This window comes from Egretta garzetta, unplaced genomic scaffold, assembly GCF_000687185.1.
Source record: "Egretta garzetta isolate BGI_Z169 unplaced genomic scaffold, ASM68718v1 scaffold149, whole genome shotgun sequence".
NCBI lineage: Eukaryota > Metazoa > Chordata > Aves > Pelecaniformes > Ardeidae > Egretta > Egretta garzetta.
The window spans coordinates 1,313,018-1,336,243 of NW_009269998.1; the positions used below are offsets into that span (position 1 = coordinate 1,313,018).

At 41.3% G+C, this 23,226-nt stretch overlaps 1 protein-coding gene across 1 annotated transcript in view; it reads right to left on the reverse strand.

Annotated features, from left to right (window-relative positions):
* DPYD (dihydropyrimidine dehydrogenase) overlaps positions 1-23,226 on the reverse strand; it is a 372,577-nt gene that overhangs the window by 105,713 nt on the left and 243,638 nt on the right. The window contains exons 17-19 of the mRNA XM_009647526.1: positions 22,389-22,472; positions 3,929-4,049; positions 2,862-2,981 (exon numbers count right to left, since the gene is read on the reverse strand). Of these exons, the coding sequence (XP_009645821.1) occupies positions 2,862-2,981; positions 3,929-4,049; positions 22,389-22,472 (325 nt within the window). The remainder of the gene's footprint in view (positions 1-2,861; positions 2,982-3,928; positions 4,050-22,388; positions 22,473-23,226) is intronic.

Here is a 23,226-nt window from a genome sequence, read left to right on the forward strand (position 1 = left end):
TGAACCCCCCCAGCTCCCCCAGCCGCTCCCCAGCAGCCTGGGGCTCCAGACCCCTCCCCAGCTCCGCTGCCCTTCTCTGGACACGCTCCAGCCCCCCCAGGTCCTTCGGGGAGGGAGGGGTGGCCAAAACTGAACTCAGTATTCGAGGTTTAATCCAGCACTCCAGGCATATTTCCATTGCAAGCAATTCCTCGCTGGCGGGGTGATGGGGAGGGTCACTGGTTTTGGGAACATTTCAGACCTCAGCAGCAGACCGGACTGAGTGGCTCGGTGCTCAGAGCCAGCTCCTACCATGCTACAGCCACGCAGCACCACGGGCGCTGCGCCCCGCCAAGCCAGCGCCATTTCTAGCCCGGAAAAGAACTCAAATCCATGCAATTGGAAAGTGAGATTCAGCTTGGCTACGCCCTGCTTCTGCTCTAGGTTTGTACGCCAGATAACACGATAACCCAGCTCTGCTTCGGTAAAGCGCACCAAAAATGGACCAGGCTTATTGCTTCCATAGCAGCGCTGACTTTCACTTAAAAAATTAATTCTCTCTTGAAAGGAATTATTTGAAAAAACAGCAAAAACCTACTGAGTCCATCAGATAATGAAACAGAACAGGAAGTTTAAGCAAATCGAAATAGAAAACCAGTACTTTGCACTACAAAGCGACTTTCATGCCAGGACCACAGAGCGCTTCCCAACGAGCCCGTGGGCATGCAAGTGGTGTTACTGCCATTTCACAGGCAGGAGAAATAAAGCACGGAAAGGTCAAGTGTCTAGCTGCAGGCCACGCGGCCGAGCCCCGGCGCGGCCGGGAACAGCCCTCAGCAGTACGGCCACCCTGCCCCTTGCTCTGACAAGCCGACCACGCTCTCCCATTTTCTGCCTTCTTGGAAGCACGCTAGCTCTCTCAATTTAAAACTGTTTTCCTGCTTTCGTAAATTTGTACACCGCTTACACCCCCCCCCAGCGCTGGGCAGAAAGTATCGCAATGCGTTGCGGAGCCTATCGACTTTATTGGCTCCGTGGCTTGCTTTTGCGCAGCGAGTTGTGGGATTGAGACCTAGTGGTGTCAATTATCAGCAAGAAACCTTTACCTGTTTGCCTGCCACGATACGCTCTTTCGAAACACAATAAATCGACAGCACTTCCAGTGGTTTTCCTATTTTTTTAAATAATCAGCTTTCCGTCATAGGTAATGGTGCGTCCTAAAATGACATTACCCCTCTCCTCCGATACGTGTAAAACTCCAGCAAAAAAAAAAAACAAAAAACCAAACCATTTTCAGACTTACACAGACACATAGACATAAAAATAAAAGAAATAAAGAACTTTTCCTCGAGTCCCATTTGGAACAGAATTCTAAACCTCAGAAACGCTGGCACATCCCTCGTTACAGCTGAGCATCCAGGTGCCCCCGTAATTTACGCTACATACATGTTTCAAATTTGTGACAGAAGAGACACGCTTTTCATAATGCAGCCATTTCATAGATTTTATTAGACAGACTTATGGTCGGAAGGAATATTCAGAAATTGCAACTTAAATGAGAAAATGTGAATGGTGTTACTTATATAAAATACTACTGCAATAGTTCTTTTATTAATTTTTAATGCGCAGCACCCACTGTGACCTCCTTTATTCTTTTCCTGTCAACATGGCAGGCTAGAGAAATTGAAATGGGCTGGAGCTGTTCTCGTCTTGCTCTCCTCTTCCTCCCATTTTGCATAATATTAAAATATAACATCTTATTGGACTGTCACTGTGAAATAATCGTTATGCAATAGGCATAATGATTTCTTCTGATTGTTATCCCTTCCTTGCTTTTCAGTCTTCTCTAAAAAAATTCCAAATTCCATGTAGTTATCTAAGGCAATAAGGCAATTTTCCACTGAATACACTCGTCTGAATTAAAGTTTGTTTAAAAGGTATCTTTTGCTACACGTCTTACGGCTCTCTACGGCTAACACCAGTCACATAAAATAAAGCATTTTTTTTGCCTGCCTGGTCTCCTCCGATTACGTTTTCGGGGTGAGGCAGGAGGCGGGTCCGATAAAAAAAGTGTTTGACTCTATCGGGAGGATGCTATTACTGCTGTTATGTATATTTACTGCTACCTCCATCACCAAGGAGACTAATCTCCATACCAGGAAAGTCAAGAAGCTCCCGGTATTGTCTTTGCCGGGCCAAGTTCATGTTGTCACAGCAACAGAGTGCACAGGGTCAATAGATTAATGCATTAGCGTGCACAGGCACCGAACTGGAGTGCAAAAGTTTTGCTGCTGGTTTTAAAATGAAACTGTGAAGCAGGACTTGGAAATACGGCCTACACGAGATATTCCTGTATATCTCAAGGAACAGGCTACAAAAATACGCATATATTTGCCTAATACAGTCTATCATTTTTACCACAGCGGGAAGAGGAGGAAATAACCTCCTCGGAAGAGGCGCGCTCGGTGGGACGGAGGGGGGACGGCGGGAGTTCGGGCTATGAAACGTACACTGCATTTGGCTTGTTGATATTTCCCCCGCGATGCCCTTTCATTAGCCCCTGTCTAACGTGGGGCCTGACAATTGTGACAGAATGAAAAATTTGAGGAAAAGCGAGGGTCAGGAGAGAAGAGATTTCCTTCCCTCTCCAGTGACCCTATCACAGTATTCTGATGCAGCGCTTTACCATTAAGGAAAGGGCAACCCAAGAGCCTTCACATTTAATCTGTTCCATCTGTCATGACTATTAGAAACATTGACCAGCAGTGAGCTTTAAGGACTCGGTGCGACTGCAGACATGATATTCGAGCTCACTACAAGGACCTCCCGATGTTTTGAGAGCCTCCGAGGAAGTACGGCGCATCAAAAAGGGCAACACCTACCTGACATGCCACCATATGTGGTCCTCTGTCCTCCACCAACTGCTGGCCAAGGTGTGCTGTCTGCTTTCAGTCCCATCAGTCCTGACACGGTGTTGGTGGCTGTAACACCATCTGCGCCACCTGTGAAAGAAAAGGTCAGGCACTTTTTGTTAAATCGTGTGTGGAAGAACGAGAGGGGGAAAAATGCAACAGAAAAACTGTGAAACTGTGAAATAACGAGGAATTCAAATAAACAGCTGAAAACAGAAAGCAACAAACTGGAAGAGGGTGGGCAGAAGGGTCCTGGAGACCAATCTGATAAATTTAACACGAGCTTCAAGGCAGGTTGCATCACTTGAAAGAGCTGTACGGGCCATAAAGACAGCATGTGGGAAACACTGGGGCCAACAGGCAGATCTCTGCCCTTCAGGGGTGTGGGACAGAACCCGCTGCAGCGGTTCTTCAACACCCGGAGCTGCCCCAGCACCGGGGTCACCTCCTCCAGGCTGAAGACACCCGCTCTGCATTGACAGAGCCTGCCCACATTCTCATTTCTCATTGTGAGGAGCAAGACGAAATGAACAACGCGACGTAGAAATGATGACCACGGTTCTAAGTGACGGATTAATACACCAACTTGCAAACTAATTTCCTGACATGTTTTACTTTAAGTTCTAAGAAAAAAAAAAAATATATATATATATATACACACACACACCTTCAAAAGGCGTATTTCTATTTTCTCAGGAGACACACACCATTTTCACTACTAAATGTAGGAATAGAGGAATTTACAGTGGCACAGTAAACGTATAAATATGATGGAAATAGGAGCATGCAGACAAATACATGCGCAAACATATAGGATTTATTGTTAACCACCTAATATAGTTCTCTTAATATATTGCTATAGTCTACCAGCATGGACAAAATTAGGAAGCCTTTAATCACCGTGCTTATTCCAAATACACCAAATAAACTATTTTCGTATGAGTTTCTGTTATTTGTTATTATTCCAGCAACTCCCCTATCTTCCCCCTTCCTGCAAATTAGTAAATCTGCACAGCTTGTGCGCTGGAGTCGGTTACCTTCCTGCGCAGCCATCGCAATATTCACAATATCAGTGACATTTGGGGTCAGCTTGGCAAAGAAAGGAATCCGAACAGCTTGTCTAACCCAGCGGCAGATGTTCCGTACCAGCTCTGGATCCTGTTCAAATAGGTCAGATAAATATAGAACATAATTAAAAGTAATACGAACAAAAGGTATATCAAGGAAAGAGAGAACTTTTCTGTAAGTGGCTATGCTGCGATTTTGTGAAATGACACATCAGGACTGAACCTCATCTCGTTAGTTAACTTATTTCAGACACATCGAGTAACTGCAAATCCATTACAGAAAGGTTAGTTCACAAAAAAAGGAGTAATATTTGCTTTTTTTTCCCCCCCCAAAAGACAAAGATATCACAAAATGTTCCCCTCCCTGAGAGGGGAAAACATCATTTTTGGATGACAGAGACTTTCTTTACCCATTTATTTTAAACATTACTTTTCAGTTTTAACGACTCACTCTACGTAAGGTTATTGAAGATAACCAGTATCCTATAAAATAATGTGACCCTGAAGCACTGGCTGATCACGCCTTGATCCGAACAGCAAAGATGAGTCGAGGTCGCAGGGCTATCAGAATGCGATTCAGCATTTCTGAACTCTCCTCCGACTTCAGAGAATAGCTTGGGATGGCCATAGCGTAAATGAAAGATCAAAATCTTCTCTGCTAAAGCCAGAAATCGAAACCTTCGAGCGCTAGCTTTTCATAATTTCCAGGCACTTACTTCCCTTACGGAACACATCTCATGTAGACGGCACTCAGCTATCCCTCCCATGGAAAACAGCCCAGTGGAACCAACGTTCTGCGGCTGGCACACGTAATGGTTGTTGTCCAACATAACTCTGAGGGTGTAGGTCATTGGTTTTTCTGTTGGCTAGTGACAACGCTCTTCAACAAATATCTTAAAATTTGCCACCCTGATGCACGCGGAACGTGGCGCGTGATCTGGGTGGAAATCAAACGGTGCTATTACAAGATTTAGTACAAGTATAACCTGTGGGTAGGCTAATTGGTACCGCAGCAATTATTTACATTTACTAAATCTTTACCACTCTCTCGGATAATTAAGTCTGTCATATATGAATAATTTTCTCCCATTTGGATACTGTAAAAACTCAAAGCTGCATTGCTACCTAGTAACCGAAAATGGGACGAGCCTACATGAAGTTTAGTTTAAAACAACCCACCAAGGTTGTCAGGTTAGTGAACACCCAGGAAATATCCCCTTGGTCTTTTTTTATTTTTATGCCAATGGTTAAATACAAACAAACAAAAAAAAAACCAAACCCACAGGCTGCGTTGCTGGAAAGTACACAGTGCTTGACATGAATAGTAAAACCCCGAGACTTAGCTGTGCCATTCCAATAAAAATGGTGATCTCCCCGCCCATGCGGCTTCCATGAAATATGTATGAACGCCGCACTGGCAGCATGAAAGTAGTTGCATCTTTGACTTTCATTTCTGTTTTGAATTTCCTTGAGGCCCAGCGCAGAAATGAGAGACCCTCCAGAAGACATGAATTGTATATCCTTTATGTTAATTCTTCTCCTTAGAAATCCTTGCAATAACGTTCAGGGTGTTGGCACCGCATAACTCATTATGCTGGCTTCGTTGTGCTTATAGTACTGCCATGGAAAGTCTTACTCCAACACACACTAGCACTTAAAAAAAACCCAATTATTTTAATCCACATTGAATAACGTGTTGGGAGATCACTTTCATTCATATAAACCCCATTTCATTCATATAAACCTCATTTTCATCCTACCTAAGACACTTTACCTCATTTGTCTTTCTTAAGAAATAATAGCTTGACCTTTTTTTTCCCCCCAAAGTAAGTAAAGACCTTCATTTTCCGTCAGTTCTGCTTCTCCCACATCAAGACGAACGCAATGAATGCAGTGGAAGGGCCTTCAGTTTCTCAAGTAAACAGTTCAAATAGCTGTTGCACAGCAAATGTTTAGACAAAGCCCTTTTGAAAGGCTCACTTGTATCAGTCTTGGAAACCGGCCCATTTTTGGTACGCATAAACCCACAGGTAACTTAATAGGAAAATTCTCTGAAAACTCAACTGAAGGAAAAAAAAAAAAATCCTCAATTTTACTTCTCTTAATGTTCCAGGGAAAAAATAAGGAAGTTAAGTGAGGAAACAGAAAAAAACGGAGAAAAAAAAAAAGTTAACACAGTGCTTTGCTGCATAGTGAGACAGTCACTGATAGGAATTGGAAAGGTGTTGAATTTTATACACAAAAAAAATAGTATTTCCATTAAATTTGACACTTAGATTGAAACAAGTATTTCTGAAGCTGATTTTTTCCCCGTAAGCTTTTATCCAATTCATTTGCTCATTAAATAAATATCATATAAAGATAATATAGGATACCGTAAAAAAAAAAATTCCTGTTTACCCTTGCACCACCCCCCAAACGCACACAGGACAGATCTCGCCGCTCCCCTTCTCAGCGCGGAGCTGAACCGGAGCATCCCGCTGATCCCACCCTCCCATCCTCCTCCTCTCCCTCTGCTCTGCCTCCAGCCCCCTCCTGCTCAGATTCATCCTGGTGCAGCGGCCAACGCCAGTGAGCCCGTCCCCTCTCCCATCACTGTAGTGACATCACTGCAGTGACATCACCAGTGTCCAGTGACCATCACGCGCCTGAGCTTCCCTGCTGCCGGAGCAGTTTCAAGCACAGAATCACAGAATCGTTTGGGTTGGAAAAGCCCTTTAAGCTCCCCCAGCCCAACCGTTCCCCTGCCCCTGCCATCCCACCACTAAACCATGACCCTAAGCACCTCATCTGCCCGGCTTTTAAATCCCCCCAGGGATGGGGACTCGACCCCTTCCCTGGGCAGCCCCTTCCAGAGCCTGACAGCCCTTTCTGTGGAGAAATTTTTCCTGATGTCCAACCTAACCCTGCCCTGGCGCAACTTCAGACCATTTCCCCTTGTCCTATTGCCAATGCCACGAAGCCACAGCATGGGAACACCAGAGCTTTTATGCTCTACAGACGACTAACATCATATTCTCATAGAGGAGTAACATCCCTGCCTGGTTTTATCTGTAACACCACATTTTCTTCTTTATATCATCAAGATATTAACTCATTTATAAAATTCATAATTCCCTACCATATTTGCACTGAGGACTTGGAAAAAATGCATCATAAGTCATCAGATGGTTGAAAACAGAAGATATTCATGGCACTGGACAGCCAATTTTCATATGAACCAAATGAACCACATCTATATAATCCCAGGGAAGCTCACTGGATGGCATACAACCTCTCCGCAGAAGTTTGCCTTTGGACTGAGAACAATTTGCAGAGGTCACACAAGAACGCAACTTTTGAGAAAGATTTAAGCGAAAGAGAGAATTCACCTCTAACTGCAATCATTGACTAAAGAAATGATCCCAACTTGAAATGCAGTTCAAAACTTAAGATTTCTGAGAGGATCAGTTTATCATTTTCAGCAAGGTTTTAAACTCAGGTGCAAATTTGACAAGGTGAGCGGCCTGGTAGCAAAAACTCGTTTCAAAGAGGCTACGTACAGGCTTCTTTTTGCCGATTTAGGGCCTCCCATCTACTTGGATTTCTGAAAGATTGACCCCAATTTACAAATTTCATTTACTGATTCTTAGCAGAGATTTGATTTATAAAACATTCAAGGATGAGCATAGGGAGAGAACAAATCCTGAGGCCTGTAAATCACGTTACAAAAAATACCTGTCACTGCTAATACAACAAAAATATCTTTTTTTACCCCAGCCCAACTTTATGAAAGTGCCTGCAGCTTTTAGCAGTGATAAAGTGGTCGATGAAGCCTGCGTAGGTAAGAACTATTTCCTAAATGGGGTGATACGTAAAATGTTATTAGCTGTAAAAACAGCTGGGCATTTACATTCGCAAAATCGACAGTATGAACTAACGAAAATATTATTCTGCTTAATGTAGTACAGGATTTCAATGCTTTCGGTTCAAAGTCTACCGTGTTGCTATAAATTATCTCTTCTATCACACATAACTCGGTTTGTTGGTTCTCTCATTAACGATGATGCAGTGCGATGGTTACGGAACGCGTAGCATAATCTTGCTCCATGTGTCAATCCAGAAGAATGAACAAATGCTTCAATGGGCTGTAACACCCGTTGGTAGCACACTTCATTTATCTGCTGTATTTTTTTTTTATTTTTTTTTTTAAGCAAACACAATCTAAATAAAAGCTTGGTGAAATTATCGTCAGGTAAAACACAACACTGATTCATGCACTGCACCTACAGGAATCTGTTGGTAATTTAATACCATATAAAGCCTCTTCTGGTATGAGATGTACATCAGCGTCTCTTCTGTCTTCCTGCTCTTAATCAAATATTGCTTGTTTATTCCAAAGGCACAGGAGATTTGAATGTTACAGGGGTTGTCTTTTTACTTCCCTAAGCAGCAGTACAGAATCATTTTTCCTGAATATTCATTATAGCCTTGGGCGAGATGGAGCTTTTAATCCTAACTACTCATTGCCAATGGGTAGATATACTAGAGGAAAAACAACTATTCACCTTTTTTTTTTTCGAAATGATCACATGATAAGCTTTAACTACAACCATAACTATAAGAATAAGTCCTCAGAAATTAAAGCAGCAAGTTGTCTACTGATTGCATTTGGCATCGGTAATGAGATGAATCCCACGTCCTATCACCCCCCAAGGCAGACACATCCTGCATGTTTAAAACAGAGCGTGAAAATGCTGTGCATAGAGTAGGTCACCTCGCCTTGTGTTTCATGGAAAGGAACAAAACCATGAGGAGATTACCACTGAAATGTCTGGCTGCAGATTTCGGGACATTTTGGAAATTTTTACTATGACCTCTTTTCAGTGTTCTTGCAGGGTCCTCATTTTTACACTACCCCATTACTGCCCAGCCTTTATGCTGTATCCAGAACACCCCTCTGAGGTAGGGAAGTACTATTACACCCGTTTAATAAATGGAGAGACTCACATAGACTCAGGGTGTCTCCTCAAACCCACGTTTTGGTGCCCAGTTCTTACTAAGTCATTTGCATCAGGATCTGACAAGGTTTGTCTGGCAGAAAACCGCACTTGGTTCTTCAGAACACCTTAAACCATGAGATACTTTCCACGTTATCACAAGAAATATTTTTGATACTTGAATTGAAGCAGTTTTTCAGAGTATTTGAAGACTGCAAAAGCTAGAAACACAACTGCTTTAGGGTAACGAACATGCTTTTCTTAACTATGCAAACAGTCCTTGGAAAGCACATGTGTGAGTGTATGTACATATATATATATATGTATGGGCATATAGAAAGGATACAAATGTCGGTCTGAAAGATGTCATAAAAATAAACCTGTTACAGATTTTCCCCCAAGGATTTCAGAAGGAAGGTTACCACTCAGAAGAGCACATTAGCTGAGCTTGTCTAATTAGTGCTAGAGAAAAGGGACCGTACCACGCCATCTTCAGTCCATCCCTAACTACTATAATGGTGGCAGTTCTGTCTCACTAAGAGCAGGGTAAGGACCTTTGCAGTTGTGGAAAAGTATAAAAATGTAATTCTTCTTGGACAGAATCCTGATGTATGAAGGCTTTCCTACATAGGACTACTGGAGTTACACCACAGGTCCTGCTGAGGATTTATGCAAGTCCATTATCCTGACTGGGATGATGGGAGATTCTAGATGGCACAGAATGTTGCAAGATGCATTAGGACCTTGCACGTAAAGTCCTTAAATCTCATTTATCGCTGACTACAATGAGCTAAACAACAAAGTTTCAGAAATCAAAATACTTTCTATTTAATGCAAGCATAGGTCTGATCTTCCACATGAACTTTAAGTCTTCGATGGCCACAAAGCTATTCTCATATATATCGCTTGCCAATGAGTTTCATGCCTAAATCATAGAATAGAATCATAGAATCATTTATGTTGAAAGCCCTTTAAGATCATCAAGCCCAACTATTCCCCTACCCCTGCCATCCCACCCCCAAACCCTGGCCCTCAGCACCACCTCTGCCCAGCTGTTAAATCCCCCCCGGGCTGCCCCAAGGGCTGGGGACTCGACCCCTTCCCTGGGCAGCCCCTTCCAGTGCCTGACAGCCCCAAGGGGAAGGAATTGTTCCCCATGGCCAACCTCACCCTGCCCTGGCACAACTTGAGGCCGTTTCCCCTCGCACTATGTCAATGTGTTTGTGGTTTTAAATGCCGATACTAAGTTACAGAGGACTTATTTTGTCTTTGCACTAATTTAACACACGTGAAGCTGACATGGGATTTCTTATATACCGTTATTGGGCACCAAGTGCAGTCATCAGTGCATTCTTCTGGTGACAGATTTTCTTTCTGTGCTGTCTCTTCAGAAAAAATCTTGTAGCCCCCTTACATCTATTATCATTGGAGGAATGTTTTATATGAAGAAATGTTGTACAGTTAACTTCCTCACTCTGCACAGTGGATACATTTTCCAAAATAGTATGGATAGCTATGGGAAAAGGAGGGAGTGCCATCACGTTCAGGAACGATGTAGCCTAAAAAAAGCCTTTGTAAGTGGGAATTTGCAAGATTCAGCTTTTAAATTTAATTCATGTACTATTCTCACTTTACTGTTCCATTCAGCAAGAGTCTACAAGGGAAGAGTTAAACCCATCCTCAGCCAGATTTCTAGCTGAGAGCCCCCGGGGACTCAAACACACCCTCATCTGAAAAATAAGAAAGGAGAAAAGAATCTTTCACTGCCTGCAGATAACCTCCATGCAACAGGTAGACTTGCCTCCAGGCCAGGCTACCCTTTCACTGCGTGGGCAGGCAGGGGCAGGATGCACTTGGAGCAGCTTTGGAAAGCAAGTAGTGATCGTTTCTATAGATTCCTTACCTATTCGACCACTCCACCGGCTCAGTGTGTAGGTTGGGATCTGCATCTTTTACAGAGATCCTCCCACAGAGGACTTGTTAGCCTGATAACCTGTTAGTTTAAATGCTTTCTGTATGTGCCTATTACGTATTTCTTTTCCAGATCAAACACGGATCCAGAAATCCATTAGGAAATCAGAATTAAAAAAATAATCAAAAATCAAAATTTCTCTTTGTGTGTGAAGAGCTACCCTTTTGCTATTCCTTCAAATGTGAAGAAAAAGTAAAACTCTGGGAATTTCAGCTTAAAGCATTGCAAATTAGTATCTTTAGCATTCATCTCTTTTTTTTTTTTTACATTACTATTGATCTTTTCCACAGCTATCTTTTCTCCCTCCTGTGAGAAGTCCAACGTTGCCTTCATCAAACTGTCTCTCTCTAAAGCCACCCCAAATTTCCACCCTACCCAAATACAGAATCGCAGTCAATCACAGTAGCAAGAGACACCGTTTCCAAATCTCATGGTTAATTTTACTGTCTTCTCACATGCTAGAAAGGGGCAGTTTAGGTTGTGGATTTGTCCCATTTCAAACAATTAAAGGTAACAATTTGTTTAAAGCCTGTCAAATTAAGGGATGGATTTCCCAGGACAGAAGACGAATAACTCTCTACTTCTCATCTGGAGTAAAAAATGCTTCCTCATTTCTCAGGAAATTTGACAGCTTTTGGTCAACATCTATTGACCGCAGCTGTCAAAAAGAAAGAAATGAGGCAGTTTAACCTAAGGCAGGAATAACAGTTTTCACAGTTGTATGTGAAGCTATCTATATATATATTAGGAAAAAATTCAAAAAAATGCCTAAATAACTTCAGAGGCTTTGGGTCAGCCTGGTCAGCCCCACAAAAATGTACCTGCTGGATGAGAGCGTACATCCTTCTGGCTAGAATATATATGATATGATGTGCTGTGGAACCAATGCCACAAAATAAACTTTTAGGGATCATGACAGTATGTGAATTCAGGACTCCTTGCCAGTCAATACTGCACCGCCTTTTGGCAGGCGATCCGAAGTGTACCCAAGGTAGTGGAAGCCTTTTCCATCACTTTAACAAAAAATTAAAAAAAAAAAAATTACTTCAAAATCTCATTAGACATCTTCAATAAAATGGTACAGGAAAATTCTATTCAGGATAAAAATTCAAAACCATCCATAAATGGACAATTTCATATTCTGTTCTCGGAGGATCAAATTGTTTTGTTCCAGTTTAGGCCTTCAGCTTTTATTAATTAACTTGCACTTTGAAACAAGAGGTTTCAAAATGAAGTGGGGTTGCAAGGGTTTATTTTGGGGAAGAATTTCTAAAAGATCAGAGATTAATATGAGAAGAATTAAGCAAAGCCCACATTTAACTACACTACCATAGCAACAATATGCACCGTGACTATTGCTCACTGGTTTAATTCAAGGATGCACTTCTTTTCTGCTCTCTTACATACTCTAAAATGTTCCTTTCTTTTAAAAAATCTTCTCGAAGAAGTCTACTGGGTAAATTAAGACATTTATATTATTTCTACAAAATGCATGTTCTCTTTATAATTCGAACAGATTTTTAAACTGAAGAGATATCATCTGGCTTATATAACTAAGCATCTACTACTAGTGGGACAAGCACATTTTTGCTTACAAAATACTGCAGATTAAGATGCAGAAGTATAGCTTGGAAAATTCCTATTAGCTTTTACAGACCACATTCATTCTTTTTTCAGGCAAAAACATTACCGTTTGAAGCCATGTGATGACTATGTATTTTTTTTATTTTTATTTTATTCCTATTTTTTTTTATATTTATAGGGGGCAATGAGTCCCAATTTATAGATGTTTTTGCCAAAGTAAAAATCTAAAGCAAGAGCCTGGCAGCTTGATTCAACTTCTTTTTTTATTTTCTGTGGGAAATGATAAGAACTAAAAAACCCCTGCCATCTCGCTCCACTCTTGGATGCTGGGACTTCATTACTTTAAAGTAAAGCTGCAAGCACGGTGTCATGATTTGATCAGCTCCTCTTCAGATCAGTCGCTTCAAGTTCCACTTGGGGGAGCCTAATTGAGATTCTCCTTTTTTTCCAGTGATACCAGTCTGTCACTGGACAAAATCAAGTTACTCTGGATTAGGTCCAGGCTTTGGCCATGGCTGAGCTGAGAAGTCAAAGCTCTGAGACCCAGTCTATACTGGGAGAGATAACAGCAGGTGTTGAGAAAAGCCAGCATGAGTCTATGACACAACTGTGGTTCCTACGTCTCACAGTTAGGCTACTTTGAAAAACTTAAAAAAAAAAAGAAAGACTGGTGCACATAAAACCCAGAACTTTGAATTTAACAGTGTTTAACCAAATAAACCTTAAGAAGATTCATGAAAGGTTTTGGCAGAATCAGAATTTCTTAATAAATGTCAATTTTAGCAGATCCTCATCGCCCTCTTCTTTCTTATTCTCCTTTGGTATCACAATCACTGTTTCTCCCTTCTCCAGCTCTACAATTAGAACCTTTGAAAGATGTCAAAAGCCTAAGCCAAATAGCCTTTGATCACCTCTCCCTATTCCAAATGAAAAAATAGGAACGATGAGTTGTTACAGCATTTCCTGGTTGCAGTACGCTACGGGAGCTGCACACATGAACGATGCATAACAGAACGTTTAAAACCCTCCCCAAAAAAACCAAAAAGAAAAACCCCAGAAAACTCAACACACTGAAGTTTTTTTTAACATATCTCATCCAAGAGCCGCCAATATCAACATAGGTCAGCGTCCAAACTCAAGAATACACTTATCAAAGCGCTGGGTGGGAGGTCCACTCTGGATACCTTATTAGTGGTGCACCAACTCCTACACCCCTTCTCTGATAATGTAGCACCTAATGACTGCAAAGATAACGAACGTGAAGACAAGGTCAAAAATGAGCTGGAAATTTTTTGATTGACCGGTACACGAAAGTACAAAACATAAGATTTGTGTTGGGAGTTAAAGCAACGATAAGAGGGATGTCAAGATCAGGCACAACTGAGACTTGAAAGGTTGTTGCTGTCTTTAGCTTGGCAATTACTCCCTTTTTCAGATCACATAAAAGCTTTTTGTTTTCTCCCCAGCACTAAAAGAAAAACAATTGAATTTATTTTGAAAACTGAGTCCTCTCTCTGCACAGGTGGTTGAACCATAACATTTTTCTTTAGTCCAATTTTTTTTTTTTTTTAGTTAAAATGTTAATCTAAGCAACCAGAAGAAACAACACCGTTAGAAAACTTTCTACTTTTAAAATGAACTATACAGCTTTTTTTTTTTTTTTTTAAATTGTTCTATGATTGGAAAAACTCTACCTTCCATTGACATAGGTCAGTTAAAACTGTAGCAGTCACTACTTCCAGCTATTGATTTTAATGCAACATTAAAGGAGTCAGGCACAACCATTATTTTCTTTGGTTGTCAGAATAAAGGTTAATAATAGTTGGCCTGAAAGGGTGAAGCACAGATTGCCATTTCAAATTAGCAAATCATTTGTTCCGATACCAACTGGGCCTAAACATTCCAAGTGAAAAATGTGAAACTGCACATTTACATTTCATAAACTTCTCACAGATCCTAACTGGAAAGATTTATTTCCCAACAGCACGGGTATATGTAAAGTGTTGACTAATAAAAATGCCTTTTTACCCCTGACAGAACAAAATATTTTATCTTGGTTGTTTCTAGCTAACCAAAATGATGTTTCTCTTATCACTGTAAAAAAGTGGGATGCGGCATGATTAAACAATATTTCAGCTCTTTAGTTTATGCAGAGGTTACCTGCTAGGAGGCAGAAAGGTTTGATTATGTTTATGTCATATGTGAAATATTTTAAAGGGAAGCCTAGAACTCGAGTATACGAGTGCTGCAGCAGCAAATAGCTTTTTCTTCTGGTCAGGTAGGCAAGCTCTTAGTCCTGTAATAAAAATACCAGAAAATACCAGAAAAGTGGGCAGAAAATACCAAATAATCGAGGAAATCGTAAACATTTGAAACGACCAAACTGAGGAATTTCAAACCTATGCTCCGAGAAGGATTTCCCACTCAGTTTTAAACTGATCATCATATGGGCCTGTAGTTAGACTTGGTCTACGGGACAGAGCAAGCCTCCCAGCACACCGACTGACTTTACTAGGAGCTGAGGCAAAATTAAAAAAGTATGAGCCTCGTCCTGAAAATTCTCGCGTAGGCAGTGACGAGACCAGTTAACACACTGTTAATTAACTTTATCAGATGGTGGGATAAAACTGAAACCATAGAAAGCAAACGCTATTAATGTGCACCGCACAATTAACTTTTATTGTGCACCAAGATGAACAATCTTAAAATGTTTTATTTTCCCTGCACATAGATACTTGCTGCCGATCATTTCCTTTCCAACAAATCCTGTTTACCGTACAGCATCGGTATGAACAACTGCAATATCTTTTGCTGCTGCAACCCCATATCCAAAGGCGAAGCAGCCCGCAGGATCTGGACATTTAACCCAAACATTTAACCATGTCGACCACAGAAGTATGCTCACCTGAGTTTTCTACATTGCCCTTTTCTGAAAGCTTCTCAGTGCATTAAAATACAACTGCAAGAATAAGTGCAGGTTGTCATTTGGCTTAAAAAAAAAAAAAATAATAATCATGGCTTGCTTTTTTTCTGGGAAGCACTCTCTACAGACTCTGTCATGGGCTGCTGAAGTGTCATTGCAACAGCCCAAATCTTTTTGTTTCCTTTTGGAACAGCGTCGGGTCACTGATATTTTGGCCGAACTGACCTTCTTTGTGACATCTGTCATCCATAATGTGAATTCCAGCTGAAATCCTTCCATCACAGTCAGACTGAAAATAAGGTTATCCCCAACTCACTTTCATGTCTTCAGGAGTTTCAGGGAAACAGAATCACTCCTACATTTCCTAAGAAAATCCATTCTGTAGAGAATGCTTTCCATATATAAATAAAAAGTCACTACATATAAATAGTATTTAAAACCTTATTAACAGCCATACCACGTCATTAAAAAGTTTCAGCAAGTTGGTAGTGCTGTCAAGGCTACTGTCCCATTTATAATCCCTTTTTATTTTCCGTTTTGTCTTTTTGAGTAATTCCATTAAAAACCCTTCAAAGCAATAACAGCGGATTAAATGTTGTCAAACCGCAATATAAAATTACAGAATAGTGTTCTGATGATGAATTTATTAAACTTTGCATCTTAATTCATTTCTTCTCGAGCGTATGAAAAACCGAATTCTGAAGACAAAATACCCATTGGTTGTCGTTCCTCATTATTAAGTATTGTCTCCTTTTACATGCTACAAAAAATAGAATACATGAGCCCATAAAGGACACGCAGAACTGAAGACGTGGAAGGAATCCATCTAAATCATGACATTTAATCACACCTGATTCCTGTGTAGAGGAAATGAATCCTCAGGTACCGGAGGGCGGCGAGTGATGTCACCACCCCAGGAGTGACCACATCAGAGAATCGTACAATCACAAAATGTTTTGGGTTGGAAGGCACCCCTAGAGGTCATCTAGTCCGACCCCCCTGCAGTGAGCAGGGACACCTTTAACCACATCAGGTTGCTCAGAGCCATCATCAGCAAGCTTTTTCTCTTCAGATTTCCAGTGAAATAGCTCCTGAGTCACTGTTACTCTGAAAGCAACTCAGCAAAGGGTATACTTTATGGGGAGGGTTTTGAAGGAGGAAGGGCTGGAAAGAGAAAGGGAAGAGACCCACGGAACTGCTGGGCTGTTCAGGCTCCGGTGCCTGTCCACCAGCTTGGGCAGCAGACAGCTCCTCTCCCCGAGCCTGCCGCCTGGTTTTACAAAACTTGCAGAAATTCTGTATCTCTGAAACAGCTTCAACTCTGAGACACGCTCATTTGGTTGAAACATGCCCCAAAGCAACAGAGGGCACCGACAGACACAAGGGCAGCGAGATCAGCTAAGACCTCCCTAAGATCCCACCCAACAGGGATGAAAGCCGCCACTGCCAGAGAACAAGACGACATACAAATCCTGAAACTCCACCGCCAACACCAAGACAAACCTGACTTTGTTCATACTGGTTTATACTGGCTTTGGGGTGGCAATGTTCCCACTGCTGCTATAGCACAGGGTAACACCACCCTGCTGCACCGTGCATTAATTTGCTGCAGTAACTGATACAAAAGAGGAGCGAGAGAACTAATTCTGCCTGCAGGACTCCATGAATTATACTTAACCAGCATATTATTGTAGGGTGATAGTAGAATGCCACATGAACACAGATATAATCAAATTCTGGTTGGGGCATCATTTATTTAAAATACTTCAAGCTCCTTGCTGGCAGAGCAACGGCGAATTAGCATGCAATGCTGTGCACTTCAATTAAAAAGCAGCCTCATCTTCCCTAGTTCCAAGGTACAGCAGAGCAAATCTAATTGTGCCATGCAGCCAGTCCTCTTCTTTGCAGAGTAACCAGGGCTTTGGGGTTTGGGGTTTTTTTTTGTTTTTTTTTTTCTTCTTCTTCTTTTCTTTTTGTTTTTAACAGATTTGTCATCTTCTGAATGAGGCAACGTGGGCTTTTATGAAACTCGCCTCCTAATTGCAGGCAATAAACATGAACGCAGTCAGCAGCAGAGGCTGTAGCAAGTACAGTTTAAGTAAAATGAAAATAAAGGTAAGAAAAGAACCACAAAGCAAGTTCATTTTACGTATGAGCTGAGCAGTTAAACCACCAGGATCCGGATTTCAGTGCTCACAGGAGACGTGTACAATATAAGCTAAAAAAAGCAAACAGTCCCCCAAACCTATAGCTTAAATGCTGAGATAGGCAAAGATATTTTTTTTTTATATTTTGGAGGTTAGATGGTATGACTAATTAATGAGAAATATTTATAAGCCAGGATGTTATTAACTTTTAAAATATTTGCTTATAGCATAAAGAATCTGTTCTTGCACTCAGACTGAGATGAATATGAGATTTGAATATGAGATTGGTTTGGGGTTTTTTTAAGTATAGAAGCAGCCTCTGTGCTTTGGAACTTTAACTGATGTGTTGCTTTCGACCTGAGATTGTTGCTTTTGACTTAAGATCTCCCTACCACACTGATCATCTCACCCAAGTGAACAGGTGAGGCCCCGAGCTTCCTTTTATCCTCTACTCATTTCCTATCTCCGGCATAAACACTGCAGTACCTCTGGAGAGGAATCGAGTGGGGTGAAACACAGAAAGGTTTATCTGAATGGACCTCTGGAGGGCAGGTAGTCCAAGCTCCCGCTCGGAGCGGGACCGGTGCCAACACCAGTTGAGGTTGGCCATGGCTTTGCCTGCCCGAGCCCTGAAAATGCCAGGGATGGAGAGGACACAGCCCCATGAGACAGCACGTGCCTGTACTGCATCGCCTCCCTTGGGGAATTTTTTTCCTGATGCCCAACCTGAAACGTTCAGCCTGCACTTTGTGGCCGTTGCCCCTTGCTGTATCCCCCTGAACCATCTTTCCCTCTCCGTAGCTTCTCTCCCAGCACCTTTGATACACCTTCCAAGCAGCTTTCAGCTGCTCCTTTCCTCCCTCTGTTGTTTTTCACTCCCCATTAGGCCAAGGAGACTCACTGATACTTTTGAAGACTTCGGATATCACTCATCCCAGTTGGTCTTGCTATTGTGCTAGTTGGCATGTGCACATTACACTTACTAGTCCTGGGGTTTCACCTGAACAACAAAGAATGACACAAAACTGAGCAGGAATAAAAAAAATAAACCCTAGATGATCGACTCAATTCAACTGTTTATTCATTCTCACCAGAGCAGCTGGAGACCCTTGTTGACTTTTGGACCAAAACCAAAAAGCCAAACACTTAAATTTGCTGATTTTGTATCAACGCATTTTCATATCAACATTTCTTTATATCATGGTCCTGAATGCTTAATGCCACTTTTTAGAAGGAGAAGTAATAAATAAATAAATAAAAACGTCATCTTTGCATCGTTTCCAGTGAAGAGACACACAGGGCACCGCAAATCCTCCGCCACAAGTTAGACACGGAAACGTGAGTGCTACCATCTCAGATGTTTGATGGATTTATTATTTTTGTAATTGTAGGCTCTAATTACTACAGTAATGAACTACAGTGGGGAAGCGACGCTGCCATTTTTTCATAATCTGCTGCTTACCGTGTCTCCTTTGTGCTCACTAGGAAACGTTTTGCACACAATATCTGACTCAAAGAAAAATCTGCGCAGCAGTGCTGCTAAACCTAATGATGGAAATTCTATTACGATTTTTAATGATATCTAACTTTTATACAGTTGCAGATTGTTACGAAAGAATACAAACCTTAACTTTATTATCATTAATCAGCGTTAGTAAATATAATTGACATTTTATACAGAACCAGCTTTAAGTAACTTATTGGCAGCAATACAGATGCCTCTTAATATTACCCTCTGGCTAGCTATGCTGTTTGGGCGCCAGAGTGTCTGCACTAATGACTTAGAATTAAAATCAAATAAAAGCTAAGAACTGTAATTCAGTATAAAACAAACAGCCATTCTCAGTACCAATTCTTTATATATATGATTTGGATATAGCTGAAATTTTTTAAATTTACAGTGCGTATAAAACAGTGGAAGTGGTTGAGAGTAGATAACAAAATAGGATAGAGAAACCCCAAATCTGATGTTCCCAGATTTCTACACTTACCCTTAGGCACACCACAGGAATTGAAATGAGGAGAAAAAGTAGGCAGTGTAATTAACCTTTCCTTTCCCTTTTTTTTTTTTTTTTTAAACAGCAGCAACAAAAAACACAGAACATTTTAAGCAGTATAAATAGTAAAAAAACACATACATGTTTTCCTGCCGTTATTTTTCATCTCAGCAACTTCTGTAGTTTCCTGAGGATTTAATGTGCTTGGGCATGAAAAGGGACCTAATCTCTAAAAAAATTATCATGTTATCAAAAAGGTTTAAGAAACCAGGAAAGCTGCACCGTCTCTGAAAGCCTCATGCCCTGACTTCTAGGTATCAAGAGGTGGTTTTTTTCCAGAGGCCATCTGAGCCCCTTCTTCCCCACACCACCCATGTATGACCTACTTGACTTCAGCTCTGGAGGGGGGAAAAAAAAATTTAAAAAAAATTAGGAGTAGAGCCAAAATACTTCCCAGCCCTTTCCTGTCCTATGCTGGGGCCTCCAGGGGCCACCGCACGTGGAAGCCCCCTGAAGGGCTACTGATAAATCTCCTTGCACCCATAGCTATTTCATCCAGTTTATCCTCACCCTTTTCTTTGACAAACTTCATTTAAAGCCACTATAATTGAATTTTAGCCAACTCTGAGGAAGAACCTTAGGATCTGGCCCTCTAAGGATGGCTTCTTTTCTTCATTTATTTGTCTAAAGAAGCAGCTTAATTTCTGAGCTCTCATTTTGGAGAGACGGTTAAGAAAACACAAGAATATATTTAAAAGAGAGTAGTACGTATTAAACATTCAAAAGAATATCCATATTGTATGGGGAAGAGAGAAATTTTATTATTATACAAACATGTATGTATATATAATGTAATCTTCTTCTTGCTTTATGGATCTGATCTCCTCCAAGGAGAACCACAAATCCACACGATAGCCCTGAGTGTTCAGATTTTGCATTTGGTTCTCTGATTTTACAATAGCTGAAAGAGATGTAAAAACTCATGTAGCCAGACAGCTCCCTACTGACTACACATCTAAGCAACTTCACATGCATCTATAATTCCAACCAGTGAAAGCTGGAAATAACATATGCCTAAAAAAAAAAAAGAGGAAAAAAAAAGAGGTGTGCTTGAAAGGAGCCTGTTTCAGCTTCCATGTGAAAGCTTGAGGGCTCTCCCTGACCAAACCTCACCCTTCTATAGCGTGCGGCCATCTCAGGAGGGGACAACCCAAACTCTTGAGTTACGCTGTGCCGAGTGATGGGTTGGGAACTGCTTCACAAACATATAGAACCAGCTACTGTATTTCTTTGTTGTTGAATGCAATTTGGGGGGGGGGAAAAAAAATATTAATAATTAAATATTACCATACTACGAGTGTGGTCCTGGAGGGTTTTTATAATTTTCTCCTCTCCCATTTTTAATCGTAACTTTGGTAAATGACCACTGGCCATGAAAAGCACCCAGATTACTTTCATTAAAAATATTAATCTATAGCATGGAACAGATTGACATCATTTTGTTCGCAGAAAATAATGAAACGCCCCGCGCACAGTGCCAGCCAGTATTGCTACGCTAAAGCTTTAGAACTGCATTGAAACGATTATAGCTCCCATTGCCTCCCCACTAAAAGTTTTCAGAAAGTGAATGGTTTAGTTATTACTAAACCTCAGCTCTTAAAAGTTTTGTGTTTAACTGAGGAAGTGAGGATGAACTAAGATGTCTACCAGCCCTCTCCAAGGGGATGAATAGTACGTGTGGATTTTAGGGCATGTAATCATGATTCCCACTCTGCATCTCCCTCCTCTTCTTTTTCCCTTCCAAAATCCAGTAAGATGGGTATAGCCCATGGGAAGGACCCACGTTGGAGCAGTTCATGGAGCTCTCTCCCCTGTCCTGTTGAAGAGGGGAGTGATAGAGTGGCTTTGGTGGGCACCTGGTGTCCAGCCAGGGTCAAACCACCACAATGGGAAATCAAGCAGGCTTCAGGCTTCTGAAACATTGATGGTCAAACTCCAGAAAACCTCTCCTGTTAGACTGTAAACCAAGATTTTTCAGAGACTTCCGAGTTCACCACATTCGGGCATGTTTCAGAGCCAAACCAAACTTCAAACCATGACCAAAACATGCAAATATCTGACCACTTCAAAAGGATATTAGTATGAGAATTGGCTTTTGTGCATGTTTATTTTCTTTCCATGGCCAAACCAACAAGCATTCTCCTAACTGAAGTCACAGGACGTATTGATAAACTCTGCATCAGATTTCTACGCGGCAGAGACATCAGGCACGGATAATTCCAACCGTACAAACCATCAAATCTATAGGTTACAGAACACAGGCTCTTATAAGAGAAGACGCTAACTGTAGGTGGCACTACCAGAATGTGCGCCCTATTCCGTGAGTCTAAAATGCAGTTAGGTTCACATGCTAAAGATCGTGAAATGAAATGCTTGTGTATCTCATGTCCTTCCCAATCATTATCGATAGACGCAGTAGTTACCGGGTTGCGATCTAAAAGATATCTACAGGGCACCGAAATGCAAACCAACAAATTCTGTCCAAGTGCTTTTTTTTTTTTTTGAAATTATTTGTTTTCCTCTTGTTCCTTGTCAAATACATAATGCATTTTTGTTCTCAGCATTTGGTATATTCTCAGCTTGTCTGTCTTTTCTTTTTTTTTTTTTTCTTGTGCTTTCAGCACTAAATATTTAAACACATTCAACCTCAAAATCTCAAGCTCGTAATCTGCTGTTTGCGTCTTCCCCCCCGCCCCGAGGTGGAACTATCGCTGCGGTAGCGCAGGATTGCTGGGGAGACATGAAAGGGATTGTGGTTCCAGCCCTACCTGCCCACAGGCCAGGCCCATGCCTCTCTCCCCCATACCATGAGGACACGACAAATTTAACTCCAGCGCATCTGCACCAGCAACCTATGAAACACGCAAAAGGAAAAAAAAAAGAAATACAAAATTAACTTCATGTAAGGTACTCCTTCTGTAGCATTTAGTCTTTGTGTTAAGCAGATTTCTTTAGACATCTGATTATTTTTTTTGTCCTTTTTAAGAGAGAAAGCTATGGTTATGATAGCCTGAAAAAGAAATACGGGGATCATTACAGGGAAAAATTGGAAAACCTGATGTGGCTTCCCAAAATTACAAAGGAAATTAAAGTAAAAAAAAATAAAAAAAAAATTAAAAAGAGAGAAGCACAATAAGGAGTTGGTTCTGGAAAACGTTAAAAAATGAAATGTAATTACAGGGCCTTAGGGTAGCACCGAGAGCAAGTTCGGCAGCCGGTGTCGCCCAGGTGCTTCTGTGCTCTGAAGAACCCTGACTCGGGAGTGCATTTCTCCTGCCTGCTTTCATGAATTTACTCTCTAAATTTTCTGCAGGTGCCTGTACCGTGCCATAGCTTTTGTCGTTAAATATTTTTGTTGCTGAAGTCAAACAAGAGAGTATTCAAAAAGTCTACACAAGCACATTAGCCATGCTAATTTCTCTTCAGCACGCTCTATTAGCTACAATTAGAAAGGCAAAGGAGCCGAGGTGTACAAGGGCAGCACACGAGCGCGCTCCTCTTCCTCCGGCCCGAGACGAGCACCTCTCCCGTTGCCTTTCCCCGTGGCTGTAACTAGTGTTTTGGTTTGCATTTGCATTTTGTTTTTGCTTATTGAACTGAAGTAAC